At 40.4% G+C, this 25,801-nt stretch overlaps 1 protein-coding gene and 1 long non-coding RNA gene across 2 annotated transcripts in view; one reads left to right on the forward strand and one right to left on the reverse strand.

Moving 5' to 3' along the window:
* Positions 1 to 2,694: 2,694 nt before the first annotated feature.
* On the forward strand, positions 2,695 to 16,722 carry LOC121650211. Its single transcript, XR_006012226.1, has 3 exons — positions 2,695 to 2,778; positions 12,670 to 12,675; positions 16,713 to 16,722. It is a non-coding gene; the product is annotated as an uncharacterized LOC121650211 (long non-coding RNA).
* Positions 4,282 to 25,801, reverse strand: part of igsf3 (immunoglobulin superfamily, member 3) — a 75,233-nt gene continuing 53,713 nt past the window's right edge. The window contains exons 5-9 of the mRNA XM_042001596.1: positions 23,159 to 23,566; positions 20,394 to 20,819; positions 9,144 to 9,554; positions 6,045 to 6,491; positions 4,282 to 5,674 (exon numbers count right to left, since the gene is read on the reverse strand). Of these exons, the coding sequence (XP_041857530.1) occupies positions 5,424 to 5,674; positions 6,045 to 6,491; positions 9,144 to 9,554; positions 20,394 to 20,819; positions 23,159 to 23,566 (1,943 nt within the window). The 3' untranslated portion in view covers positions 4,282 to 5,423. The remainder of the gene's footprint in view (positions 5,675 to 6,044; positions 6,492 to 9,143; positions 9,555 to 20,393; positions 20,820 to 23,158; positions 23,567 to 25,801) is intronic.

Here is a 25,801-nt window from a genome sequence, read left to right on the forward strand (position 1 = left end):
TTGCAGTGAATGCTGTTTCCCCTCATGTCACTGTGATTTATGGAAGCGGTGGCATCATTTGTTCTTGGCCTCACTACATGTGCATCAATGTGTATTAACATGAATTCATATGAGAAGGAGTCATAGCGAAGTACAAAAGGCATGAACTTATGGAGGACTTACAGAGGTTTGCTGTTCAGGAGTTATGTGCATGCGTATGCTATGGACATGTTAGGGATTATGAGATGTGATTGTGGCTGCAAAGGGCATGCTGTCAAAGAGTTTCCATCTGAGCATCATTTATCCTTTGATGTGCTACCCGAATCCTTTGTCTCTAAAACTTAAAGGTGCACACTAAGCGTGCAGAGTAAATAAACCCTTAGGTTGTTTGAGGTTAAAATCCCACACATACTAAACACATCCCAGCTGCCTGCACAGCATTAACCATGGTTCTATGGTTAAAGCAGAACTATGTGGTTGGAAAGGTGCTGGTGGCTCTCTAATAAATCATGGCTGCTGTTAAAAAAAAAGTGTTTTAATAAGCTTTCCCAAAGTACAGAAAAATGCATATTTTAGGAAGGAAAACAGGAAAATGCACTCAATGTATTTTATTGCAATGAACTGACAATAGCTAAGTGTCTTTTTAAATGTCACAATATTTGATAGAATAAGAGAGAAAAAAAAAGAAACTGTGATTGTATAAAATTACATTAGTGAAAACAAAGCATCACTGGCCCAGCTGATCACATCAACACAACCTATTTTACACCAAAATCTGGAGCCAGCCAGTCCATGCAGTCTTTAAAACACAGCTACAACACTGTCAGAATGTGTGGAGGGGTCTCAGGAGGCAGCTGCTGATGGTATTCATATCATTACCACAGAACACCAGTTTGACTGTAACAACCGATGGTTGGAGCACTGTGACATCACACCTCAACCACATTCTCCTCTTCCTGGCACAAAGTCTTGGGAGATGGGATGAATTTTGCATGAATTAAGTTGAGGGATATGTGCTATGCATGCTGCAGCTAAAGCAGCTGTTCCATGGCACCATTTAACTAACCTGCTTCTCTGGGAATGTTTAAGACTCATTAAAGGCAATCATTCAACCACCAAACAAGTTCATGTAAGGTTTTCCTTTCGTTGTTTGTTGTTTTTGTAAAAAACAGCTTTCTGTTAACGTTTCTGGGAAAAACTGGGGCAAGAAATTGTATCAAATTCATTGTGTGCCATTTAAGATAATTATGAAGACACAGTAATCATCATAAACACACCAAGTCTTAAAATTTTATATGGCAACATTTTGATTATGTAGGTCTGTCAGGAAAACATGATCAGAGTCAGAGTAGATTATGGAAAACATGTTTAAATGCTTTAAAATCAGTATCTACACCCTTATTCAGATTTACATTAACATTTGTCTTATAAAAGGTTTTGGTTGCCTAACTGGTAGCCAAGCAGGAGAGTGGAGTATGCAGCACAAATCCATTGTGTTTTTACTTTTTCTTATCCTGCAACAGCTTTGAAATTTAAATAAAAACAGGATGTGATGATTTGCAAATTGTTTAAACTGCATATTTAATTAAAAACAGTACAAATACAACATATTAAACCTGAAATCTGGTAAACTTTAATTTCACCAGAACATTTCAATTTGAGTTTGACTCCAAAGTATTTTTAGGTTTAAACAGTCATGTTTCCTGCTGAGCTGCATCACTTTCTTTTTATCGTTTCAGTTTTGGGGAATTGAAGAAAACTGTTGTAGTTTTGAAAATGAAACACTTTCCCTTTTTTGCTTAAAGTGAGATTCCTGCTGCTTAACAATTCAGGATTATAGAACAATGTTTGTTTGCCATGAAAATAATGTTTAATTTGTATTTATATATACATATTTGCTTCTGTGTTATTTTTCAACTAAGCATTTGGTTCAAATTATTTTTAAGTTATTGCACACTGCTGTATTTTATGTTTACAATTATACAATATCAAATGTTCTTGCACAAAGAGGCTTACATTTTCATCTTTTTTTCATGTTGCTGTTGTAGTAAAGATACTTTAAATGTGGCCTGCCGATTGGCAAATCTAAGTCACCCTATGATTTTAATTTCTGACTATTCAAAAATGGGATTCTACAGAAATTGTATAGAAATGATAATACGAAGATCATATTACCAATCATCACCAAAACTGCAACACACCGACTGTGGAAGGGGTCACTCCACTGTAATATACAAATTTAGGATTTTTTTTAGATTTTGGGCAAATGTGATGCTGTAAGCAAACAGGAAGTTAAGCCCTGCATGTGCAAAAACTTTCATTGAAATCAGATTTAGTCCATCTGGGTGCCATGTCTTTATTTTTATCATTTTATTTTTCTGTATTTAACCATTTTACTGAGCTTAAACAGATCAAAATGTAACTGTTTTTATCAGTCATTTTTAACATGATTGTATAAGGTTTCATGAAACTACGAGTTTTAAACAAATAGATTTGATTGTGAACCCAAAGATGCTACTTACCTCCAAACATGGGAAATATCACAAGGCACCTTGAATGTACCCAACTGTATCCTCATCATAATCCATTTGACTCTAACTTACCTCACCTATAATTTGCTAAATTAACATTGTCTTTCATCTAACATGACTTAAAACTAGCCGCTTAAACAAAAAATATTAATTTTGTGGCAAAGTCACTCACTGCTGGCTATTCAAAAGAACTGAGGTGTGAAACCTCCACTCAGGCTTTGCTTTTTAGACCCAGAGGCTCCATCTATATATACTGTAGAGTCTATATGTAGAATGTCAAGCTTGGCCAAGTCATCACAGCTTGCAGCTTTATTTTTCTTTACTAGACACATAGCAGTGACTTTCTTTGCCTTTATACGGCTGTTTGCCTGACACAGACTTCAATAAATCAAAATGTTGCCTCATTAAATTGCAGGGACCCTGCAGTTTTCAGTGTGTGGACCATCTCTTTGTTTCTTTTGTATGATGCATGATTCCAGCACTTTGTGTCTAACCAAGACTGCGAGCACTGCAGTCTAATCACGCTCTCTAATATCAGTCTTTTGTAGAAACATGTGACCACCTTATTAACAGTGACCAGATAAGCAACAAGTCACTGTGTTGTAGCTGCTTTTGCTGAACACGCATCACGTTTTCAATTCCCATGACTAAACTGCACCAGCCTACCCAACCTGTTATAGTGTAGTCTGCTAACTTACAAGCTTGAAAAAGTAAGCTGAAATATTAGAACTTGGTGGCTTGTGTGAGAATCTGCAACATATTTTTTACTTTTTTTTTTTTTACATAAATCTGTTTAATGAAGTGCTACATGAAAGCAAAGCATTAAAAAGATAATATGAGCAATAATATCAAACACAATCTCCACAACACCCATTCTTGAAATGAACAACTTCACAGGATCAAAGGGCATCTGGAACTGGCAGTCAAACATAGGACAGGGGGTTTGTGTGGACTCATGGCTCAGGAAGTTTGGTGGGGGAGGGGAGGCTGTCTGCTGTCACACAAACACAATGCTCAAAGAGTTCAAAATTTACAAAACATCAAAATTCCTCCTGCAATATTGTCATGCAATATACATGTTGACACGACTGAGACAACAATGTCTTTTTTTTTTTCTTCTTCTTCTTTTGTAAGAGTAAGTCCAGTCTGGCAGTGAATGGGTTCGGCCCACATCAGAGAGAATTTCACACTTCTCCTGGCTGAGAAGGTGACACAGGTTTTTAAGCCTTCTGCCGTGTGTCATTGGAGGTGTGGAGAACGCCGTCAGCTATGATTAAAAGACATTTTAACAGTTCGGATACAGTCTTTGATCAAACATCCTACTTAGGTGGTACATCACATTTTACTAAATAAACAAGCAAAAAGCATCAAGTGAATCAATTTTTGTGACTTGTCTGTTGATACTATTGTACATTTAAAGCCACAGTAAATTTGATTATATGTAGAGATATACAGTGTTTTGACACTGACCAAACCTGACAGCCTGATATGAAATGCTACAGACTGCAATGCGCAGGACAGATCTAGCATTTCTACTTCTACCACATTGTCAACACACAGGCTATTGACACAATGTGCTTGGTGCAGTTGCCTGGCAACACAAGCAGTACAGTTTTTAGAGGATTTCAAAGCAAAAAGAAAATCTTACAAAGCTATGCAAAACAGTATAAAACAATAAATAGAAAACCCTTTAAAACATGAATTACACATTTGTCCTTATCTGTTTGTTTTCTTATTATGTGCAGGTAACATTTTCAGTGTTTTATGACACATCTACACATAAGCAATCTTTATTTGGCCCTTAAAAAATTTGTCTTTTGTTCTTCTTTTTTTTTTTTTCAAAACTAATATCCATCTGATATTAAAAATAGGAGGGAGTGGTCATACTGGGCGACTTATTGAAGTATACAAGACATTAATTTTATTCAGTTAATCTGTAATTTAACCAAGACAGCTGAACTGATTTCAGGATTAACTGCCAACATGGTTCATAAATCCACAGCAGGAGTTAAGCAGACATTTACAATCTGCCTCTGAACCCATCAGCTTCCTCACTCTCTCTCAAACTTCAAACATTAGCTGCAGAGGACAGCATGGAAATGAAAACTTGGCACTGGAAAAAAAAAAAAAAGAAAAAAAATCACTTATATTAAAATACACACATCCGCAGTAGGGGAGAGCTGTTCATTTATTCTCCATAATTTCCAGCCTCCTTTTCTTTCTCTCGCCATCTCTATTCAGCAAGGAGGAGGGAGAGGAGAAAAGTGGGATAGTCTTTCACTCAGGCCAGAGTGTCTGGCAGTGTTTAAGTGGCACACCAGGACTTGTTTCAGTCTGCCAAGGCAAATGCATTGTGAAGGCAGGTGGGCCAACACACATCCTTAGGACACAGACTTGTGTGTCCCAGCCTTTGTCTCTTTGCAGCCTGGCAACCAAGTCAGCAGCTACAAAGTCAGTGGGAGCAGAGAATTGCTATGGCAACCACATTAGTGGGCAAGTCTGTTGCTGCTCTTGGATCAGTTCAGAGACTTTGTTTTCATTCCCCGAGTCAATCCTAGAGTTACTTCTCTTGAATGTTTTTCCCAGATTGGCCCACCATCTCATTTGCACAGGATTGTTTTTTCTACTTCTGAAAAATAAACAAATATTTGGAGTACCAGTAGTCAAACTGTAGAGTTAATCGTGCTGAAATGGTACATCCATTCTTGTTCACACACACACACACACACACACAAATTTCTTAACATAAAACAGCCACCAGGGTGAAATTTTTAAAACTGATCAAATGACTAATTCAACATAGCATTTAACGACAGTTAGGTCTGAAGGTGGAGTCTAGATCTGCTCCCTGGAATTGTGTTGGCTGAGTCCGCAATGTGCAGGAAGAGGGTGGTGGGGCGGTCTTCCTTTTGTTTAGTCAACTGAGCCGGGGTGCAAGCTGAGCGCAGGCGGATCGAGACAGGTGGGAGAGTAACTGAGGTGAGGTTCTTTAATCCACAGGAGAGGAGCGCCGTTCTTTCCCTCTTGGCTCTTGCTGTTGTTGCGATTTTTGTAACGCACGAAAAGCAAGGCGATGAGGAGGATGCCAAAGATGGGGAAGGGGTAAAAGAAGACGAAGTAAAAGAGGGAGTCGATGGAGCACACCACTGAGTGGATAGTAGACACTGTTGACAGAGAATAACCAAGTATTAATTAAGTTTTTCTTGTCCCATTTACAGTCCTGATGAAGAAAAATAGCTGTAAAATGAGCAAATACACATGAAATAGACTTTCCTTAATGTTAATGTTGTGTAAGTTCTCATTTCCGGAGTGATTTTGAACTTTAGACCAACATGGAGCTTGTTAGTCTATCAGAGTGAATGATAATTAAAGCTAGAACAAAATGTTTGGTATGGATTAAGTGAATGGGCCATTTTTCCTGCATTACAACAGCAGTTATAATTTGGTCTAACATCCTAATAAGAAGCAGCTGATTAAATCTAGTTAGTGTTCAATGTCACCTCCACTGATAGAGGCCGTGTATTCAGGGCTTACCTTGCTGCAGTACATTGACAATAGTAAACCCAGAATTATTGGCAGCTAGGCGATACCATATTTTGCGGGGGTTGAGCAGCCACTCCTCCACATGGCAGTAGTACCGGCCTGCGTCTGTCGGCCGGACTCCATGAAGGGTCAGTCTGTACAGGTCAGAGTTTGTCCTCTCAAACTGCAAGCGGGAATTTGGCCCTGTTTCATCCCGCGGGCTGCAGTTTTCATTTCTGAATACGAAGTCATGGGCGATGGTAAACACACACTCGCGCTTACTCTCCTCCTCGCTTGGCTGATCCTCTGTGTTCTCGTCCTCAGAGCGCTCCACATACCAGGTAACAGATAAGCGTGAGTCCGGAGAAGACTGTGAGGAAATGCTACAGTCCAGCCGGACTGAACTGGACTCCGCTATCGTCACGTTTGACTCTGTTTCTTCCACCTGCAGTCGCGCCTCTGCAAGGCCAAGAAGAAAAAAGAGAAGATGAGATGAGGGCAAAAAACAATTGAAAAACCTTTTGAAATACAAAACGTGTGGAAAAAGTTTTTGTATTTTCCCAAATTTACATTAACGTGACCTTTTCAACAACCCTTACTGTTTCAGCCTTAACTTCAACTTTCTGCCAACACGATCATGACAAAATTAGATGATCAAAATAAATACTAAAAGACTTAATATGAGCTGATTTGGACATATCACCACTTTAAAACAGTAAATCCTGCAAATGAGCCAGTAAAAATAAATAAATTCCACTGTGCTGCCTGTAGCCATCTCCAGTTTTTCAGCTGCCCAGCAGGGTTAGATCCTCACTCAAGTCTACTGTGTCTGTCTGCATGAGAATACCAAAGCCTTTCAGGGCTATTACAATGACCCACTTCCAATATAGTTTAAAACGAAGTAGCAATAAAGATTTGGCTTGCATGATTCTCTCTTCACATGCTCTTTGCATTTTTGCTCTTGGTAAATCAAAAAGAGAAGCATGATGAACAGCATTAGAGCAGGACAAAGAAAAAACCCCAAACATCTCCCCTCATCTTTCCTCTCAAAGGGCAGATTTCTATACAATTCCTTTGTAAGTGTTTTAATAATTTAATAAAAATCCATGTACATATACACACATATATGTAATGAAGATGTGTGATTAAAAGAACTGTTTCTCAGTCTTTGAATTGTTCTGTAGCATTTTCCTGATGACAAAAGTTTAAAGAGCATATGATCGGGGTTGAGAAGTGTCTGAAATGATGATGCTGGCCTTTTTCTGCACAGTTGGTGTAGCCATCCTCCAAGTATGGGAGATCTGACCCTAGGTCAGTGTCGTCGGTGTTCTGCTCATGCTCATAGGGGGGGTTACTTCAGGTATTAAAGATTCATGTTGGAAGTAACTTTATTTTCTCCACCTCAACTGCTGCTTCTTGTATGTGATTGAGGTGGTGGCTGTTTTTCCCCATTCTTCTGAATTCTATTCTTATCTCTTTATTAATATGATCAGCTCCGCCCCACCAAAAAAAAAAAACACCTACTTGATGTAAATAATTACAAATAAACATCACCACAATTGATTTTTTGAGTTGTAGATGACAGCAAACTACATCATTCAGAGATGTCGGGGGGAAAATGCCAGTGTGGGTTGGCTATTATTAATGTGCCTTTGAGAGTGTTTAGTTTCATGGCACTAGTCACTAAGACACCAAGTACTGGTCAGAATTATTGGTAGCTATGGATTTTAAGCATAGATTCTTTTTCTATATCTTCATGTATGGAAATTAAACATGCAAAAAAAAAAAAAAAAACTTTCAATAACATTTACACTTTAACAACTTATAAATGTTTCTTGTAAATCTAGAAGCTTTTTTTTTAACTTGTCTACACCTGTCTTTTTGCAATTACAGATTTAAGCTCCCTTCAAGTCCTCTTAATTAGATACACATACTACTGGAGACATACTATTGATCAGTAAGCTGAAAAAAAATGTTTGTTTTGCTGTTTAATGTGTTTTTTTTTTACACTGACCAGGTAATAAACCCTAGTTTTGTGACTTTGGCAAAACATTTTGTGGAAGCCTGGCTGGGTAATTTTCTGATTTCATCATTCCTCTAGTAAATACAATCCTTTTACTATCAGAGGGCGCAAAGTGGCTCCATTGCACCATGTTTTATTCAATTTGTCGCCTATACATAAAGTTATGCGCTGCATTCTCAAAGAGCTCTACTTTGGTTTTTATCGTCCACAGAACATCATCTGTGTGATTCAGTGTCAGAGCACAGAGCTGGCTGAAGTTAAACCAAAATATCACTTCAGGTCTGAACCTTTTAAGATGCGTTAGTCCACTTCAATATTTTTCATTAAATTTCTTCTTAGAAACCTGGCAGCATCATAACAGTTATAACTGCGGAGCTTCTCAGTAACATCAGAAAATGTTATAAGAGGATTTCAGAATGTTTTGTGATTTTCTTAAACCATTTTCTATTGCTCCGTTTTATGAAAACAAGCATTTCTGAGATAGCTGTCTTGTCTCTAACCATTCAATGCTTAATTCAAATGATGCAAACTTAAGTCTATAAAAAAGGACCCAACAATGACGACTCCTTAATTTTGCTTCATTAAAAACTTGGTTGTCTTTTATTAGTCCTAAATATTTTTAGAAAGGGGTACCAATAATTCTGACCAGTATTGTATAAGATAGGCGGGAGGACGGTGGTGAAGAGAAATGTAGTATTCTTTGGGGAGAGAGAGAGGTATAAGTTGGAGTGTCCTTAAAATAACTCTGATGAGGTGGGAAGTCAGGATGTGGGCGGCAGTAGAAACATCATCACTTTAAGTGTAAGTATAAGTAAGTGCTGGACAAGAGGCTCATCTCCATCAGTTTTCCCGAATTCATTCCTTTGTTCTCCCTCCACCTGAGCTCTGCCTAGTGTAGGTGTAAGGTCATCAGAGTGAGATGGCCTCCAGGCTTTGAATGAAACATGTGGTGGTGGGAGGTAACGTTAACAATGTGCCACTGACCTCAAGCATGACAGCATGCAAGGCTAAACTGGCAGCTGCTTCCATCCTGTGGGAATAAATGCTCATTTAGTTAAAGAGAACAGCCCTTTTCTCTGCTTGCTTACCTGGCTGTCTGACCAAAACCTGCGTGTACCCTGAGGATTCCCGTGACAGACGATACCAGGCTCCATCTGGGTCTCTCAGCCACTCCTCCACCAAGCAGTAGTATGTCCCAGAATCGCTGCTCTCTGCTCTGTTCAGCGTCAGCACATAGAGACGAGGCGAAAGCCTTTCGGCCTGCACGCGAAGTCTGAGTTTCTCCTCATCTGCATAGGCACCATACTCGAAGGCCCCCGAGCGTTCGATCCTCAGCAGGAGCTCATCCGTTTCTGACCCTGCTGCACGTCTTACGTACCACAGGACAGCATGCTGGGAGTCCAGGCTGGTCTGGGAGGTGATGGAGCAATTGATCCTGACACGGTTGTCTTCCAAGTACACATGAGACTGATTGTTCTTTTGCACTTTTAGCTTACTCTCTGCAAGGAAACAAAGAGGATGGGGTCACGAGGGAGGAAGAAAGAACAAACAGTCAAACCCTTTGGATATAGGAAAATGTGAACAGGACAGGTACACAATGCAGTTTCTGTTTGTTTGACAAATGGCCTGTAGCTTGGTTTGTTGCTGCAGTGAGCTGCGAATGGGTACAGCCGCTGACAGAGAAAAAAAGACAGAAAGAAGGGGGAAAGGAGAAGGAAATGCCAAGTAAGGCTGTGTCAAAGAGATGGTAGGTCTTGTGGTTTCAAGGTAGGAATGCATGATAAGATGCAGAACAGGTGAAGAGACAGGAGTGAAAGTGACAGAGGTGGATGGTAAGGAAGGATATCATTAGGTAAGATATAAAAAGCAGGGCAGGGGGTCTTGTCAGTATGCCAGAAGGAAAATGAAGAAGGAATGCATTTATAAAGTCATGCAAGCAAAGTAAAAGAGCGGGTAGGAGTGGAAGGAGGCAACAGAGAGGTGTAAATGAGATGCCAGAGGGGAGCTGCAGCTTCTCTTGAGTACCGTGACAGGATTGGTTACAGTGACATCGGTTGCAGGATGGGATTAGCTGCAGGTACATCAGGTCTGACCGTGACCAGAACCCTACTGTCAAATGCTTGGAGGGAAGATTAGTTCAAAGCATGTCGAACACACACAAAGATGCACACACATATCCCTGAGACAAGATACAGGAAAACAACAGGGAGACACAATGACAAACAATAACAAAATACCTTACAATTCTTAAGCAAAATGCAGGAAAGAAATTTGTTTTGTCGTTTCTAGAAAAGCAAGGAAGTTTTTTAAAAGGCAAAAAAAAAAAAAAAAAACTTAAATTTTTTATTTGTCTGACCCATTATTCAACAGACACAAGTACAAAGGAAATGATCAGTGTATTTACTTCAATAGATTTAAAAAAAACCTAAACTGATCAAGAATGTGATGCCAGCAAAGTGGTGGGAGAGAGGCAAAAATCAAATAAAATAAATATATAGGAGACAGAAATCTAAATTTTATACGAGTAAAATGCATTTTTTTCCACAGTATGAAAACACCATGAGAAATATAAGTGATGTATAATTATAAATCTGCACAGCCTTTAAAATGCATCCACTTGTGGAGAAATTTAGTCTTTTTTCAGCATTTTTAATAAAGTAGCCAAAGAAAATTACAATAACCATTCTGATTTATCTCACCTGTGTGTAAAGAAAAAGGCGAGTGAGAAATCGTGCTACAAAAAGACAAAACTATATCATTTTTGTTTAGACAGTCAAAATGCTCATTTGGAACTTGACAAATCCCAAAAAATTCCAAAAAAAACAAGCCCAGAGTGACAAATGTTAATCAGATCTAACAACACAGCCACTAATTCCTCCAAGTTCTTATTCTTCTGCTTGTTCGCTGCATAGACTGCACTGCCTTGTAGAAAGGCCCGCAGCTCTAATAAATCCACTTGAAGTAGTTCATAATAAAAACATGATTCATTTAGCAAAGCAATTAGATACTCATAGAAGCAAATTCTTTTTTATTATCTTTGCTCTTGTTTATACTTAAAAAAAAAATTAAAACAGCATATAAAAGATAAAAAAAAAAGATTCTTGACCTGGATTACACTGTGTTGCTGTTGAAAATTAGTTTTTAAATGATATACTTTCTTTTACTGAGTGATATTTAAGCTGCCCAATATTGGGAAAACATGTATTATAACGATGATACGACTTAGGTATATAAGATAATCTTTAGTGTATTTGTTGTAACACCTGTGCATGATGGTTAGCTGCAAAAGAAAAGCAGATCCTCCTCTAAGTGTAATGTAGTCTTCATTAATCCACTCGTGACTATTTCACTATTTCAAGTCAAAATGTCTGCTGTAAAGAGGTATAAGTTAGAGGGTAAAAATTTACCTCCATCCATCCAGGTAGTCTTCTCGCAATACTGATATTGCAATGACAACAGAAGTTTGATATACTGTGCAGCCCTAACTAAAATACATCCAACCCTTAATAAAACTCAATTTCCTCCTTTTCCTCACACTTCTCTAATGTTGAACAAGCCCTCAGCAAGCTCCTACTGCAGCTCATGCTAGGCTTTGCTATGACTGACTGACCGATTGACTGCCTAGGGTCACAACCATCTGCCTAGAAAACCTCATCTTTATCCACAGATTGGCAAGCATGCTCAAATGACTGCTATTTGTAATTCTCCATATCTGCATTATAATTTATAGTCAGCATGCATGCTTCTGGGTGAATTCAGAAGATGCCTGGCTTCCAGGCATCGTCAGTCCACCCTGTGGTGCAACAGTATTTGGAGCTAACATTTCAAATTTGCCATCATTATTGCCGCTATACCAACTAGACTCGGTAGGAAGCCTGCTGACATCTCCATTCGAAATTACTGCAGAGCCCTGTGGAATCTTGGCAACTCTTTTTTGTTCTTTGCAGGAGAATTACCTTCAAACCTCCTGAAGTGGAACCATGCAGGATTGGATTGCCACAGGACAAAGCAATTCTCTGCCATTCCCATTTGAAGTTTGAATAGGCAGTCAAGAGAAAATCTGGGGGCTGCAAGCCTGTTGCCATACGCCAATGTTTACAGAAATGCCTTTTCAGATCTAAAATAGGTTAATTACTTAAGCCTTATTAGGTAGCATCAAGAGCTATTACAAGTTATTATTACAAAGGACTCACTGAAGCACAAACCGAGGGGACGAACAAAATGGAGAAACAATGGCCAACAAGGCAGAAGAGACATTATCAGGAGAAATACTATTTCTTTTATGCTCTAAAACAACTTTATAGTCTTCTCTCGCTGCTGAATCTTGTTGCTGTGAAAGCAACTTCACAGACCAGCCTGTCACATCCTTTGACTCGTGTCCCATCTCACAGAGGGTGAAGCTTCTTCTGTCAGCTACAGTACAGCCAATCTAACAGTTACATCACTGCATCTGTTGACCTAAGCAAAAGACAGGTCAAAAACTCAATACATACTTACATCATGGCCACATGCGTTGTTGCTCTATATATTGTATCAATGTTCTATGTAGTTCAATTGTACACCATTAACAAGGCTGTTCATCATGTATTTGAGATCCCTGGATAGCAATGGTAGGTCTGTGTGCTCTTGGGTCAGCAAGAATATGCATTTCAAATGCTATCACATGTTCTTTGCCACTGTGTCTTTAATTAGCCTCAAGGGTTCAACCACAAAGTAAGACAAAGCCATAATTAGAGACTTGTTCTTTTGGTTTAGCAAGGTCTCTTGTACCACTCAAGTGTGAACGAAGCTGAATGACATTTTAAATGCACTAGCCCTTACCTCCTCTTCTCTCATCTCATGTAGAAAAATCACAACTTTTTAATTGTGTTTTTTAACAATAACAGCCTCTCATGCTGTTCACCGACCTCTGTTGTTTCCAGGTCAACCCTGTCTTCCTTATAAACATGGTAAGTTTAAAGAAGTCTTACCCAGCAAAAGAGTGAGTTAAAGCTTGGTTAAACCAGGCCAGAGCTTTTTTGTTTACATCAGCAGCATGGTTTAATCTTTAAGCCAATGCCTGGAACATTCAATATATTACTGGGTGAAGGAGAGATGAAGAAAGAAACAGATGATGTTTTATCCCACTAATGTCTAAGCTTCACTCTTGTTTCTAAAGATGTGCAAACCCACACAGTACAGTCACTAATTGGCTCAGTGAACCCTGTTCTCACCCTTTCTTGAAGTTTGTCTGGTTCATCAGTTTCAGTAGTAACAGGAAACATCAGAACTGAGGCAAAGATGTTTTCATTCCTCCACCAAGATGACAGTCAAATCAGACATATGCAATCACCGCCAGTGGTCATCTGCCTGTTTTTTACAAGACTGCTAAAAAAAAAAAAAAAAAAAAAACCTGAGCAAATTTGAACAAAACTGGGCAGAGAGGTGAAGTGTGACCAAAATAAGAATGTACTGCATTGTGGTGCATAGCTGGGAGGATTTTCTTTTAAATTGCAAAACCAAGCATTGGGCTGAGCAGAAGATATGTTCCGAGCATCCCTCTTCATTTTTTTTTTCACCAGAGGTGCACAAAGGCTTTAAATGACAACCCCATTTTGATACAAAAGATAGACCCTAAACTATACTCGAAAACTCAAACCTGGTGATTATGAATCCCAGCAGATGAAATCAAATTGGAGAGCTGAAGCAAGCGTCTAAAAATCTGCAACTGAATACTGTGAATCAGTTAACTGAATTAGAGCAAATGAAGCAGTCTGTGTAGTGTCACCAGAGGGTGGTCATATATTGTAGGTCCTGTTACCAGGGGTTATAATTCAGTAGATAGCAACAGTTCTCATTACAGAAAATACACGTAAAAAAAACAAAAAAAAACAAACAATTGAGATGGACATCCACAAGAGCAAACTGGAGAGAGTGGGGGAGTCATTTCCCTTATAAGGAAAGAAAGAAAAAGAAAAAGAAAGGACTATGCTAAAAACCCAAAAGGTTAACACTCCCTGTCCTTGTGAGACCAAAAAAAATTAAAGGTTAGTGTGCTAACTAAGCTATCCCCCCCCCCCCCCCCCAATTTAAGGAAGTGGAATAAATATATCAACACAAAATACATATTGGGGTTGCAATAAACAAGAGCTACAACACGTTTACAACCAAATTCACACAAACGCTGTGGCTGTACCAATGACGACTACAGTTTAAACAGTACGGGTATAGCCATTTATCCTAAACATGAGACAGATACACAGACCAGCAGAGAAATGGTTTGCAGCAGTCCACATTAAGTCAAAGCTGCCTAGAGTCCCAGGCGAAGAGGGTTTATATAGTAGGCAGAGTCCTGAAATTGGTTGGGAAAGCTAACGGAGAGCAATACAACAGCCAGGTGCTTGGAGGTGGTGCACTGTTGGCTCTGCTTTGTCAAAGCACGCTGCAGCAGTCGAGGCAAAGAGGGCTGAGCAGATCATGGACCGTAAACTTAGCAAAGTTGTTTCCATTGCCTTCCAAGGTGAGATAGTAATCAAAGATGATTATCCTTTAGTCTTTTTCCAAGTAGAAAATGGGATTCGATTTTAGATTTCGGTTCTGTTCTGTTCCTGGTGAAGTTGTTTAAAGCAGGAGTCTCTACTGTAGGTCAGTTAACTACACTCAACCATCTGATCTGTTTCTTTTGTCACATTCTTCATTTGAAGGATCATCACCTCTTTCCTTTCCTTTTTGCTACCACGATCTGCGTTATTCTTTTCTGATCAGCCAGCGTGGATATTCAGCAGACTAACTTGTGGGTTCATGAATATTAAATGAAGTGTGAACATCAGAGATGAAGGTGGAGTCTACTGAACAGTTAGTTCCTTCTTTAAAAATAGTCTAATGTGTACTGAAAGACCACTGGGCTGACAACTTAACCACCAGGCTACAAATGTACTGCAATGCTTCCACTTTACTGTAAAATGAGAAAAATGTGGTTAAGAGAGAGGGATTTAAAGACAGGAGAAGGAGAGCAAGTAGGTAGATACAGAAAAAGGAACAAGGTTTTTTTTTCTTTTTTCACCAAAAGAAGGCAGGAGAGAATAATGAGAAAGTTAAGGGATATATCATCAAACTGAATGGATAGTCACAGGAGGAGTAAGAAAAATGTGCAGAGGGAAGGAGAGAGCCTGAAAAAGATGAGAGAGATGTAAAAGACAGAAAGTAAGAACATGCTCCTGAGGGGATTTTAGAAAAACAGCCGACAGTCTCTCCAGCTACAAACAAGAGGACTTATAGTCTTAATGGCTGCTTGCTTTGCCTTTAGCATTAGCATGGCCCTTGGGCTTATCTATGGCCAGGACACCAAGCATGACAAGTCTGAAGGCTTTGGACACACCCTGATCCCCTGAAGGACAGCTCACTTTGGCGTGCTACTACTTCTCATGCAGACACTCAACGATAAATGCTACACAGTCTGACTGGGCCTTTGTCGCAGGGGGCATAGATCAGTGCAGGCTGCCAGTCAGAAGTGATGATGGATGGAGGTCCTATGACTGAAAAGTGCAGATTAGGGAGCCTAATTTCTATGCTAATGACTGTGATATATCTATGAACCCATTGTGTCAGAAGGATATTACCAGTTTGGATTTTTCTCCATGGCAGCTCATCAAAATGAGTGCACCAAATATGGATATCTATGATGGCTTGAACACAGCCACTGTAGAGGTATGCACACATCAGTAAAATAATTTTCCATCTTCTTGTCTGATTGTTGCACTGCTATCGGCTTGGCAGCAGATTTACAGGGGTTGGGTGAGACAGCGGGTCAGGGCAGGGGAACTCTAGGAGATTAATAACCCAAAGGAAGCTGGCACGAAGAAAAGAACATAAAAACATATTAGATTGAGCCATGGGCCAGTGTGCATGCCTGAGTGTGTTTCAGAGGGCCTTGCCAATAAGCATAAAACATATCATGCTCATTAAACCACAAAGAACAGTGGTCATTCAGTCAGTGCAAGCAGAAGAATAGTGAGTGAGTGTGTGTGTTCAGAAGGCAGCGCTGCAAAGCCTCTCAAGCTTGCTCCTACCATTAGCCTCTGATTTACATGAGGAGCAGTGGTACTGTATCTAGCTCTGAGTTACGACTACAATTACAGCAGCAGCAGGACACACAAGCACTTGTGTGCACACATAAAATGCATGCACACACACATGTGCAGGTGCTTCGGAGAGAGGGAGGGACACAACACAGAGAATCTCATTGTGTCTGCAGATTGGGCTGAACAAGGAAATGAAGCTGAGATTGGATTAGCTTAGACAGAAATATGTGCCTGTATGAGCCCATAAGAGAGGATGAGAGGATGTGTTTTTTTTTGTGTGTGAGGGAGAAGACACAAAGGGGAGGAACCTGACCTTGAATGCCTAAAACAGGCACAATAAATTAGAAGCCTTTCATGAAATTATTTTCTGTTTCAATGCATCCCTCCAAGTCTCTGTTTATCACACATTATGACCTTCTGTGATCATGTGTGTACACAGCTGGCAAACAGACTGTAAGTGCACTTTGATTATTTGAATTTGTAAAGTATAAACTGTAGTCAGAGCAGTCAAATGGTGTGTTGAAGAGATGAATGCAACTCTACACACGGTCCTGCCTCAGGTGAGCTTGGGGCAACCCCACACTACACTCTTTTCAGCCCAGAAAATAAAATCAAACCACAGAAAAGATTTACCACTCTGTTAAAAACAATAACAAAATGATAAAACCCAAATTGTGTGTGCAAACATGCAGCTGTCACATTTTTTTATTATTCATACAAAACTGACAGTGGCGAAGACACTATTTGAAGAAAAATGTAAATATAATGGAGCGAATTATGAGGGAGAGGAGGGAAGTACAGAATTATAAAATATTGAAAAAGCACAAGAGTGAAAAAGAAGCTGGGGGCGTGAGGAGGGGAACATGCAGCTAAGTGGGAGTGAAGGGGAAAAAAGGCATTAGAGACCTTATGGGTAGAGTGAGGACAAAATAAGGAGAGACTGTATGGAGCGGCAGCAAGTATGTAAGGTGATGAGCCAGGCCTTAATGAAGATAGACAGCTCCTATCCATACCCTGATAAGCTGGAATCTCCAATTACTGCAGTGGTGGAAACACTATCAATACAGGCTTAGTGGCAACTACATCAGTGGCATGAAAGGAGAGCACATCTGTTATTACATGGAAGGGCATTCTCCACAAGAGCAGGAGAAAATAGTGGGAGGATTTTATCCTGCAACTCAAAGTACAACAACAAGAGACAAAAAGAGGATAAAAATAAGTAAAAAAAAAAAAAAAAAAAAAAAAGATCATGTTTGATCATGTGAGTGAAAGGCAGCCAGGAAAATGTAGGTGTGAAAGCAGAGATGATGAGAACCTCTAAGTGGGACACCTCCCCCCACTATAACTATAATCATTCTCAATCAGCCAATAACCAGACGGTCTTAATATCCCACTCCTTGTGCCACGCACACATGCACAAATGATGAGAAAAACATATTGATCTCCCCAAATCATCATTAATCTAAACTGCAGTTCCATTAGGGAAGATTCTGCATAATTAGTTTTGCGTATTTGTAGTTTGTGTATATGTGCGTTTGTGTTGCCACATGTGTAGTTTGTTATGAGTAGATGATATTAGATTGTGTAGCAGGGACCAGGGCTTCCCTGGTGATCTGCCATGCTGAACATGTGTTTGCCATTATTGCATTTCAGAAAGAAACAAAGAGAAAACTCAATCAGGTGAAATCTAATATTTCTTCCATTGTATGTGAAGCTGTATATTAACTGTTTATGTTGTGTGTTTGTGGATATCCTTCGCTGTGAGGGCTAATATCGAATCATGTTCCATCAAAAGATAATTACACTTTTGCTCAGGGAGGTAATCCCACAGTGTGCACATGTAGTGCAGGTTTGTGTAGGAAAATGAGGTTTGTACTCCTGTGTGTTTAATGGTTTTCCACATGTAGCCTTTGGTGGATAATTCAAACTGAACTGCTGTACAGGGGCCCTCACAGTAAGTATAAAATTATTGTGTGTGCATACATGGTGGTGAACTCTTCTGGCATGACCCATGGGACTTTGGCACAGGCAGCATGCTCCTAACGCAATTTGGAACAAGAGGTAGGCCTGCACTGAGGAATATATTGACAAAACATTATGCTGACCAGCTGACTGTGTGGGTTTGGTCTAGCTTTTATCTATATCCAGTAACCCCCCGCCCCTCCCGCCCGCCTGCTGATTTAAGATGCATAGATCTTGGGTCTATGCACAATTTTTATCCTTTTTTTCTCTCTTTGCTTTTGAAGTTCTCCAATAATTAAATGAAAAGTGTCATTCTGCATTTGGAGGCTGTCTTACAGGCTTTCCTCAGAATACAAGATGGTGGCAGAACGCTGAGAGAAGCAGTTTGGCTGTTGTGTTTCTGGGTGTCAGGGGCAATGTAGCCTTTTCCATGTATGCACAGTAAGCACATAAAAGCTTGCATCATACCGGTGAGGCAACTCATACATATTGAGCAACTACCACTGTAGGCATGTTATAAAGTCTCTCAATTATGTATCTGGTCAGATGCTGTGTCTGCTCACACTTCATTACACGATGTTCCCCTTTATCCCAACTTATTGAGAGAACAACTGAAAATGTCTGCCACGTTTAGCCGGGGGTGGTTAACATTTAGGGAAACGGTGAAGAAAAAAAGCAGATGGGGAGAAGAGAAACGTCCTACATTTTGACAAATGAGTCACCAGTGTAAATGATGGACTGAAGACAGAACCAAGAAAAAAAAGAAGAAGCCAGAAAAGATGAGCAGGACAGAGCTGGGCCTTGGTAACCGAAGAGATAAAGGAATTACCCAACCCCACTTCCACGTGAGATAGTGCCCTTATGCACAGAATGATCACACTGTTACGGTTACTGATTGGATTCCAGTCGGCAACTGATCACATCGTCACGGATACTGATGGCATTACCAAGGTAACTGATCACTTTGTCATGGAGACAGACACTGCTGGAGAAAGAGAGTGGAATAAGGACTCAGTCCCCTGCAAATGTCTGCCTGTGTGAATGTGTCTGTTCCTAAGATTTCTCTGGTTAGGGTTAAACACGGTAAGCTCCACATGATGTGAGGGGGGTTGGCCTGAATGAGCATTCGGGATGATAAGTCGATTTTCAAATAACTCCCGAAGGTCCTAGGGAAGCTGTGTGTTCTGAGTGAACGATTAAGGTCATAGTGCAGTCAGTCACCAGTAAGGCACTGTCTCTGCAATCAGTCCTGCTTCTGAAAGTAGTGCAAGTCTGTTTACATCTCTTTGCATTTATGCGTGCACCTTAATCAATAGCAGCAAGGAATGAGAGACTACCTATTCAATAGATGTGACTCCATGCCTCTGGCTCACTTTTAAAGTGTTATTGATCATCAGAGTCTGCCTCTTAACTCTGTACAGCATCTTTCACATCCACACCTAAACATGGAGGAGGCAAGCATGCATGTATTGCTCATGGTCAGAAATATAATACTGCAAACCAGCACTTTCAGATGTTGCTAGGTATTATTATAACAAGATGAAAACCTACATTTTATCCCACCCACACAACTCTCTTATGTTCCTCCTGCAGAATCCAACAAATCTAAGCCTCACTAGTATTGCAGGTACTATAATATTTTGCTGGACTGCTTTTAAAGATAAAGAAATTGAGGATATAAATATTTTTTTGCTAAGTAGAATGACTGTTTGCCTGAGGTACATTCACCTGAATAAATGAAGTACTGTACTGCTGAGGCACAACAAGTTGAGCTAAATTGGGCAGATGTGAGTTTGTGTGTGTTTTTGTGTTCTTCCTTTAATTGGGCTGTGTCTGAATGTTTTTTGTCTTTGTGTGTGTATGGCGAATAAAGGGCCAATGAGGGTGGTGTGCAGACAGTTTAATGCCTCCGCTGAGAAAAAACGTTCAAGGACAGATTGCTCACTCTCTTCATCACTCTTCCTCATTTCCTCTGTCTTTCTCCCTTTTGCTTACTACTTTCACTCAGTTTTCTCTTCCTGTGGGATATTTAGCAATCCATTCACCCCGCTCCATTAGGAGACTCCACCCTGCCCTGCACACACAGAAATACACAGATGCACAAACGCAATCCAAAGACACTCCAATTAGTGGCTAAACCAGAGACTAAGCGCAATTAGAGCAAGCAGAAATCCTCTAAGCTCTGGTGGATTCACAGTGTGTGTAAGTGTGTGTGTAGCTCTTTGTCTGACTCTGTGTTTATCCCTGTTTGCATGCTGGTCTGTGTCCGTTCCAATTAGGTGTGTGTCCGCTTGGCAAGTGTCCATGCAGCTTTACCTGGCTGTAGGACACTGATGCCGAGCAGGTTGGAGGTTTGGTTGGCCACTCTGCTCCAGCTGTTGTCGTAGTTCCTCCTCCACAGGACAGCGGTGCACTGGTACTTTCCTGCCTCGCGACGCCCTGCGCGGGTGACTGACAGCCTGAAGTTTGTGTTGGAGTGGGAGCGATCCACTGTGGTGCGGGTACCCAACCCAAGCAGCTGCTCTCCCCACTGCAAAGTGCCTTCTCGGGTAAAAGTCACAAGGTCCTTGAAATCATTCTGATCCTCGACTTCAGCTCGAGTACTAGCCGGCATGAAGCGCCAGGTGACGGACGTGGGGACTCGTGGGTTATGACGGGGTTTAACCAAGCAAAGGAGGTCAAAGGACTCTCCGAAGGTTATCGATGGGGTTCGTGAAGAGGCCGACACCATGAAGGAGGACTCTGTGTTGGGAGAGGAGAATAGCAGGTTAAAATGACATATTGTCAAATGGTCTTTTTATTCATTTTATTATTGCTGCTGAGTGCCTCTAATAGACCGAGACTAGCTTGGAAATGTAATTGAGTCTACTCTCTCATGAGGAAAGGATGCAGAATCTTTTCCAGGAAGGAGCCATCCTTTTAAGCAAGGCTACTAAAAGGAACAAAGCATTTTACTGGAGCAAATACAGACAATACTAACTGGAAGACTATTGACCTATAGGTAACTCCGCTCTAAATCTTCACAAGTATTTCTGTATATTGTTATGGCCCGAGAGTCTAAACACAGTTTTGTGTGTGTACTTGACTGTGAGAGTGTGCTTCAAAATGAATGGTGATGCAACAAAGAAAACCCATGGGAGAGATTTCCTCTAAGCGCCGACGTTCGATCTACGCCTAGCTGCTTGCCAAGTCTAAACTATCCTCATTAAGCTAAAAACATTCACCTAACTCTGGGTATTATTGCCAAGACACACCTGCACTAAAAAAGCAAGTTAGAGAGATAGACAAGATAAGGTGAAGCTTTGAGAATATATATGAAATATATTACATTTTGATGTCCCTGCTCCTCATGTTTTCAGTTACTGCAAATTATTAAACTTGAATATAAGAAAGATGGTTACAGATTTATTACAAATGTACGGAAGGTGGAATGGAGACATGCTGATGATGCCTGAATTTAGCCAGATCAGATCATTAACTTACCCCAGACTTTGCAGATTCCCCATTACGCTTTTGTCAACAGGTCCATTGCTTTCTGTCTGTCCCCCACCCTATCATGTCCTCTAACAGCCATCATGCCTGGTGTCCTTCAAGGTTTGTAATCAATGGCATTCTGTCCAGACTTGGCTACTGCTAGGACAGCTGCCTGGGGCCATAATTCTCTAACAGACAATAACTCTCTCCTCTTGCTCTATCTCTCATCTCCTGGCACCATCCATCCTTCCATCTATCTCCCTTACTGTCAGTGTATCTCCGTGGCAGAATTTTTATACAGATGCATTTTTCCCATACTACTCTTTAACTGTTGTTTGTAATATTGTCCATGTAAGTACCTACAACAGCTTGTGTGTGTGTTTACTATTTCCATTCACACACACAGTCCACACTAAACACCTTGAGGCCCCCCTAAGCCAATCAGCTGGAAAGAAGCCTCTCCTCTGAGCACCTTTGGCTTCACTGTGCAACAAATTCACAAGGCTTGCAGCGGACATCCCACTGCCATTCCCACCGGATCTTGTCAGCTATCAGCAGGAGTCCATTAAGGAGATGGCTATAAACTAAATGAAGGTACAGCGGCCATATATAATATGCTGAAGTACAGGCTGTGGACTGGTTCACTCAGAGGACAGGTCGATGTGAAACACGATCCGAGCTTTGATAGAAAACTGGAGTACTGAGTTCTGTGTAAGAAGAAAGGCAAAAACTCCAGAAGTGAAAAATACTGTAATAAAAACTAAAACTCTATTTGCATAGCAGGCCTAGAACCAATAAAACTGCAGCTGGAGGCTAAAGTGAGAAAAATTAGGGCCAAAATGAAACGCAGTGACCGTCACACAACAGTGCACATTTAGAAAATCCTTGGATCAACAAGCATGGAGAAGAAGAGGAGGCAATATTGAGGAGTCTAACTGAAGAGAGATGAGCAGTTTGGGCTTCTTTCCTCTGATTTGCATAATGCGTCTCTTGTTCCTCAAACTAATGTTTCTCTTGTTGCCCCAACTTGACAAATGGCCACTTAAAAACTGACATCTCTTCTCTGCAGCACTGCTGCGTGCTGCTGCAGGGAGCTAATCCGTTGGTTGTGTGCATGTATGTGTGCCTGTACTGCACCCAGTGCTTTTGGCCTGCCAGCTCCTCACCGCTCCGCTCCAGTGGCTTCCTCAGCCTGAACGACGGATGTTCAGCTTAACTCAGCAGTGACAGAGGAGACCCACAGACTGTGAAACACACTGCTGCTAAATTTCCATTCTAATAATTCTGACTAATCCATACGGGTGTGTATGTGTGTGTGTGTTTCTATCACGGGTGTCATAAAAGCACAGCTCTTGACATGAGGCAGGTGGTGTTAGACTGTGTGTCTGTCATAATAGCTCTTTCCCTAAAGCGATGCATGAATAAACCATGGTATATTCAACTATGTGCACTGCATGTCTTTCCTGAGCCATTCAGCAAATCACAAACTACAAGCCTCTTTTGGATTTGGTATTTAAGTGTGAAGCCACACGTCAGAATGTTTACATGCCTTACTGACTTGAAGGTATTAGACTATTATGACGCCACATGAGAGTTAAATAACTTACCAACTGTTTTGACAGTGACAGTCTTGGTAGCTGATTTATTTTCCATCTTCTCCCAGCTTAGCTCCGGTTCAGTGCCGATTTGAAGCCACTCACTTGCTGTGCAGCAGTACTGACCCTCGTCCCCAGGTAAGGAGTTGTAAATGGACAGAGAAAACATGTCAGCCCGCACTTTCTCAACACGGATCTCCCCATAACTGGAGCGCTCTCTGTAGGTGGGGCTGTGCCAGATGGTGCCCTCCCGATCCACTGAGGCCACCTCCTGGATCGGTCCCGTTCCTTGCTTGTCTAGCCACTGCCAGATGACAGACACGGGGCCCGACGTGGATTGGACCAAACAGGTCAACTGGATCCCATCACCCTCTTGGACCTCTGATGAATTACTGGACAATGACACAGTGATGTTGCTCTCTGAGTGGGAAAGAAAGGGGAAAAAAAAAAAACACAAAACAAAAAAATAAAATGAAAAAAAAGTGGTCATTATTCGTGGTTTTGCAGATTTAATGTTCCATAATTTTTCTGGAAAGATATTTTTCTGAAGTTTGTGCAAATGGGAAATGTTATTTACAAAATCACTGTTTAATTCAGTGTTTTGTGGAAGCCCCTTTCCCAGCACTTTCAGCTTTAAGTCTTGAGGACATCTCTGGATCAAACTGGATAAACTGGCATCTTAAATGCTATCTTGAGTTACTCTACAAAGGTTCAAGTGTCGACTTTGGCTGCTTAACTTAAGGGCAGACAGAGGCTTTACAACTTGGATGTTTACATAGGTTAACAAATGTGCACATAAACTGTGCACCCTTGGCCTTACTTTCTTAGAAATATATTTGATTCCTGGTCTTTGTCCCTGATTCTGAGAGAATAATACTTAAGGTTGTATACCTTTCAGGTTTGAACCAATGCCGCTGCTTGGAAGGATATTCTCTTTAAGAATTTTAATAAGTCTCTAAATGTAATTTTCAGTGGCAAAAACAATCCGAAGCACACATTTTGTTCAACAAAGAATGACAACGACCCGTTTCCTGTTTTAAACAAACTTCATTGCCATGTGAGGACTGACTTTTGAATTTACGAGGTCTGCCAGAAATGTACCATAACATTCAATGTTTTCACAGCCTAAAGTCCAAGCTTTCAAAGATATGCAGACACACAATTAATATGTATGTTTCTAAGTGCGGATAGCATAAAGGCTCCCCTCTGCGCAGATGGGATAAAGAGACTACAATAAAACCTCTGAAGAAGGTGTTTGTGAGCACTGTGGGAATAACAAGTCATGCTACACTTGTGCTCATGTCTGTCTGGGAGTTTATCAGAGAGAGAGGGAAAGAGAAAACATGAGTGAGGCCAAAGTGAGCAGCTCCAAAAATGGAAAATCTATTTTATTGTTTTCAACTGCTACAAATAAATCAGTCCATGTGAAAAACTACCGTGCCAAGAATATGTTGGATTAAACTGCACTCTCCCTCTCTTCCCATTTCTCTAATGTGATTTATAGTCTCTTGTCTAGTTTTGCTCACATGTACCAAAATTTGGGACAAATTGATTAAATGCGAATCTGTGCTAAGAAGTATCCATCCTTTTCATATGATTCCATTAAAAGTCCAAAGTCTGGAACCATAATGATACTACATCTGCTATACTCTCACTATAAATAGTCTGTTTTACATTTATGAGAACAGACAAATGTTTTCTTCATTTACTCAAAGTCTGTTAAGTGCTGTACTTAAACTCCAAGCAGGCTCTTATACGAGCCTCACTGAAGTGACCTCTGTCCGGCTCTATAACCAAAACCCTCATTTGGTTGGGTAGTAAATAACATTTAAGAACTTATCTAGTACATTGTGGTGTTCATAATGCTTAAAGCTCAGGAAATGGCCATGTAATTACTGCATAGGTCCTAAGGGTGTTCCTTGAACTGCATGGTTTGTTTATTTGTTCACATTTACATATCAAACAAATCTTATTTGTCACAAAACAGACAGCACAGGTGGTGTAAAGCAGATCCCAACCAACCAAATATGGGACAGACTACATTTCTATGAAGCAATGCGGAACACTGCCAAAGGTTAGTTTACAAATTCTGAAATGAAGTCTAGATTATAAATAAACAGGTCTTCAGAAAGACAGATGCCAGTTCATCTGTAGCTACTGATGTGAGCACACTGTCAAGAAAAAAAAATCTCAATCTGCTAACCTGTATGACTGGAAATGCTGCACATTGTGGTGAATGTGGTTATTTTGGCTACTGTTGCTTTATCTGTCTGCCAGTAATTGTTGGGTTTCAGCAGGAATATTTGTCTTTGTGTAAAACTGAACTGTAAAAAACTCTGAGAATTGCTGTCAACTGGCTTCCCACAGCTGCAAGTGGTTCCCAGTCTTGTTTGTAGCTGCATTCGCTATTCTTTGAATTAGTTTCCATATATTCTGCTTAAAAAATGCATTGTTCAAGTTCTCCAAATTTTCAAAGATGGTGACAGGGTAACTTGCACTTGACCTACAGTAGATGTGCAAAGTTTGATTCATGGTAGCATTCCCTGGTTTTGCTGCACAAACTAACTATAAGCCAAAGAAAAGTGTATTTTCAGGATTGTTACTATTTAAACATGCAGTCATTCAAAATGTGGAATTTTTTTTCTTTTGTTTAAA

Source organism: Melanotaenia boesemani, chromosome 12, assembly GCF_017639745.1.
Source record: "Melanotaenia boesemani isolate fMelBoe1 chromosome 12, fMelBoe1.pri, whole genome shotgun sequence".
In the NCBI taxonomy this organism is placed as follows: domain Eukaryota; kingdom Metazoa; phylum Chordata; class Actinopteri; order Atheriniformes; family Melanotaeniidae; genus Melanotaenia; species Melanotaenia boesemani.